Source organism: Nicotiana attenuata, unplaced genomic scaffold (genome assembly GCF_001879085.1).
Source record: "Nicotiana attenuata strain UT unplaced genomic scaffold, NIATTr2, whole genome shotgun sequence".
Taxonomy (NCBI): domain Eukaryota; kingdom Viridiplantae; phylum Streptophyta; class Magnoliopsida; order Solanales; family Solanaceae; genus Nicotiana; species Nicotiana attenuata.
In genome coordinates, this window is record NW_017671380.1 from 190350 (window position 1) to 194973 (window position 4624).

The 4624-nt window shown below is 34.3% G+C and overlaps 1 protein-coding gene across 1 annotated transcript; it reads left to right on the plus strand.

Annotated features, from left to right (window-relative positions):
- Nucleotides 1-985: 985 nt before the first annotated feature.
- Nucleotides 986-1888, plus strand: LOC109207933. The gene has a single exon (XM_019370929.1). The coding sequence runs from the start codon at nt 1219-1221 to the stop codon at nt 1684-1686; it is 468 nt and encodes a 155-aa protein (XP_019226474.1). The 5' UTR covers nt 986-1218; the 3' UTR covers nt 1687-1888.
- Nucleotides 1889-4624: the final 2736 nt, after the last annotated feature.

Here is a 4624-nt window from a genome sequence, read left to right on the forward strand (position 1 = left end):
AATATTTGCAATTCATAACTGTCAATATTTTTTTTTCCTATTGTAATCCTCTTTTTTCGTTATTCTAATCCTATATCTTAAAAAGATCCTATTGATCTAATGAAAAACTCATCCCTACCTTTAAGTTAGTTCTTGGGTGTAATTTACCTAACCTTGACCCGGTCCCTATCAATTAAAACCTATGGCCTAATATTGATGGGCGCCCGTCGTTTTTAAGTTACTTGCATTAGGCGCTAATTTGTCATTTCGCAGCCACGGACCACGTTATTTGTGTTTTATGAAGGAATTACACAAATAAAGTGCACATTTCTTTTTCTTCTTTGCTAGAGTGGAGAATTCTATTAGCAGTAATTTTCTTAATGAGAGTATGTGACTTCTGATTATGGTGTAAACATTATCCTGTGGGAGTATTAGGGGTGTAGGCGCATTTTTTAGGTCTAGCGACTCGATGCACAAAATATTTCGAACTCATAAAGGGTCCGGAAAATAAACGTACCCTTAGGGGTGTGATATAGACAATCTACTCTAATGCAAACATTAGTGGCTATTTTTATGACTTGAACCCCTGACCAATAAGTCACACGAAACAACTTTACTGTTGCTTCAAAGCTTCTCTTCGGATAACTTCAGGTTATAAGTTATAAAGTTATCTTCTTCTTTTACCGAATTGACTAATTATAGGCACCAAACAATTCAATTATCTGAACCAATAGGTGTGTTCCATAATTAATCAGTGTAAACATTTGAAAATTAAGACCAATTTGAGATCAAATTGATGGGAACGCTGAATCATCAGGCAGGCTTAATTGGACAAAGAAGAATAATTCAAAACTTAAAAGTTGAGAAAAATATCAGCTGTCAACAAAGTGTTGCCAAACATACTATTGACGCGTCAATTCTTATCCATTTAATTAATCCAATCAAAAATAATATATTCTTATCCGGTGGGCTAGAGAAAAAGTCCACACTCGCCTTGTCAAATTCATACTTTTCCTACAAAAACCCTCAAATCCAAGCAGCAGAAATAAGAACGTTCAACATTCATTCTCCTACTTTTCCAAATTGGTTTTCTAGAATTTCTCCTCACAACCATTCATCTCGAAAAATCATCAACATTTCTCTCATATATATATAAATTTCTAGCTAGACAGCTAGCTGTATCTTAATTCTGATAACACACAAAAACCAAAAACAAGAAGAAAAAAAAAAGAGTCAAATATGAAGAGCAAAGGGAGTCACGGCCAGAACAGATTTATGCGAATTATTGCGTTACCTTGGAAGGCATTAATAAAAGCAAGAGATTGTTACGTGAGGAGCATGAATAATTATGCTGTAGTAAATCCCAGGAGTTTGCCAAAGAGTTATAGCGTTACATCGTCAAGGTCAAATGATAGTGAAGATTTTAGAGATCTTGTTAGAGCAGCATCATCTAGGAGTATGGGGGAGAATTTTGAACTGAATTTACTCATACAACAACAAATAAGACAACAATTGCAACAACAAATGCCTTCAAGAAAAGTGCCGAGGAGTGTTAGTGTTGGAATGGGAAGAATTGATGAAGATAAGCCTTATGTTTTAGGAGATGAAGAAGATGTTAATATGATGTTGATGAAGAATGATTTGAAGTTTCCTAGAAGTAGAAGTCATGCTGTCTCAAAGACAAACATTAATGTTCATGTCTTTTAATTCTTGCTAAGGCTTATTAGGTGGATTGAGTGTGGGAAATTTGATTACTTTCTTGAGAATTTTGAGGAAGAGGAATTTTCTTGTATTTGTTTTCCAAGCTAGGTATGGGAACGTAACTATTAATCTTTGTTTGATAGGAATGTCTTCATTGTCTCTTAAGTTTTGTTTCAGTGTCAATGTAAATATTTCAAATTTCAGCCTATTTTATGATGTCACAAAGAAGAAGGTGGGGAGCTCTCGGGACAAAATGGTACTCCCTTCGGCCCAAAATAAGTGATTTTTTGGCAAACAAACAAGTAGGCTGTGTAATTACAACCCTAGTAGTTACACCAATTTCAATTACCTGGTGGCTTTCCGAACAGACCCGTAAGTATATTTTTGAGGGAATTACACATAAATACAACTCACACACATATATTACTTTGCAAAGCCGTTGCCTAAAAATAATAGGTTAAGATTCCACATCCAACTCCATATAGGTTCTCGAAATTACTATTCATTTTTTTAAATGCTCAAGCTTTAAATCTAATTTTTGAATAAGCAATTGTGACTCAAACATTTGTTCAATAACCAAATCTATTTGGGTGGTGAAAATTAGATTTTTATGATAATCCACCATTGTTGAACATGCTTAAATAAGTGGATTTAAATTTCGAATATGGTTTTATGAGAAATTTTGATTTAATGTTGTTTAGACTTGTTAGAAATATTATAAGAAGGTTGTATACAAAATTTGAAGTCATTTAACGAAGATTGGACTGATCCATATTGTTGAACAAACTTAAATAAGTGGGTTTAAATTTCGAATTTGATTTGGTGAGAAATTTAAAGGGAGTGTCATTTAGACTTGTTAGAAATGGTATAAAGAAGTTGTATATAAAATTTGAAGTCATTTAATGGAGACTTGAACTGGGTTTGAACAAGAATTATAACTGAAAATCGTGGAAGAAGTTCGTCTACAGACTCTTGTATAAAGGTGTATAAAAGTGTACAATAGTGTATAAGATGTATTTATATACCCATATACATTATAATACAATATTATACATCATTATACAAAAACTAACTTCGTCTTCTTTCTTGCGTTTTTCATGAAATTTAACTCAAATCTTGCTCAAATCTACTCCAAACCACTTCAAATTTAAATTTTAAACTCCTTGAAATATTTTCAATCAATCGGAGTAACACCCAATCCAAACAACTAACAAACCCAAAAAATCCTAGAGCGGAACTTTGAATGGCTTTCAATGGTGGACTTCTATTCTACAATTTTCTCACATTCCAACGAGGTGACACATTTATAGAGTAACATCTTTCGAATCTGAGTTGAAATTCGAGCTTCAAAGCTCCTTCAATGGAGCTTCAAATCTGGCCACAATAAAACTTCAGCTTTAAATTCGGACACACATCAATCGAGATTCAAATATTTAAAATCTACAAATATTTGGGAATATTTAACAATTTAGTAGAGAAAATGCTTTAAATCAAGTTTGATCTCTCTCTCTCTCTCTCTCTCTCTCNATATATATATATATAATTGTCACGACCCAACTCCATGTTAGGCCGTGATGGTGCCCAGCACCGTTGCTAGACAAGCCAACAATGAACAACTTAGTGATTTTCCATCTTTATTAAATGATTCTAACAACTATCTTTCTTTAAATCCAAATCATTTGATAAATAACAGATTTTTAAAGCAACCAAAAAAGGAAACAAAATAAAGGAAATCATAACTGTAGACGTATAACCCAAAAACCGTAAGCCTACTAATGTTCCAAGATCTAGTGTCACAAGTGTGTAGGCCGCTAGTAGAATACAAAAGATGGCTATCCTACTGCCTGAAATAGAATAGACAGATACAAGCAAAGAAAAATTCCGCATGCTGCTGAATGGCTCGGAAGGGGGCAGCTCACTATGAATTCTCGAATCAAGATCAAGTATGTGCGCCGGCGAGTAACTAGATGCACCAGCCTCAAATCCTGTACAATTAAGTACAGAAGCGTAGTATGAGTACATAAACAATATGTACCCAGTAAGTATCCAGTCTAACTTCGAAGAAGTAGTGACGAGGGGTCAACTTGACACTCACTAGGGCTAACAATAATATATTAAAATGTTATACTAAGCATGGAATTGCATGAATAATACTGAAAGCTTAAGAATAGGAAAATATAAGTCATTCTTTCACAAATATAAATGCCAAATTCTGTATTATCATTTAACAGTTTACATTTCAAGACATTTAAGCAATATCAATCATGGAGGGTACCAAAGAATTATCATGCGCAAGTTATGCCGAGGTCGTACGGTCCGATCCAACAAAATATTTAAAGCGTGCGCTGCCGGAGGGTCGAACGATGCGAACCATAGATGCATCTATTCACCACCGAGGCGCTCGGCTCTATCCATAAATAACAATTATTTTTAAGAAAACACAAATTTCTCATTTACAATCAAGTATTCCAAATTCTTCAAATAAGTGAACTTAAACTTTTACGAATTATTTTATCAAATCCTAACATGAATCAAGTAATTAAATTAGCAAGTAAGGGCACAAACATTTCCAATAAAGCATGATACGGGTCCTAAACAACCCGGGCAATAGCATAATAGTAGCTACGTACGGACTCTCGTCACCTCGTACGTACGTAGCTTCCACAAATAGGTGCACACATTTATTTAATTCACATATGGGGTTAATTCCCTCTTACAAGGTTAGAAATGAGACTTACCTCGTCTCAAAGCCCACTTCCCAATTCTAGAATGCGCTAAAACCTCCAAATTTAACGCCAAACGGCCTGAAACTAGCCAAACATTACATATACTAATCAATCTATGTTCAAAAGTTCACATTTCCACTACTAAAGTGATTAACCAAACCCAAATTGCAAGATTCCTAAAATTCATCCCCACGCCCACATGCTCGGATTCCGAAAAT

Bases quoted from the DNA above. Each gene is read 5' to 3' on its own strand.
- LOC109207933 (XM_019370929.1), top strand. From the start codon at position 1,219: ATGAAGAGCAAAGGGAGTCACGGCCAGAACAGATTTATGCGAATTATT.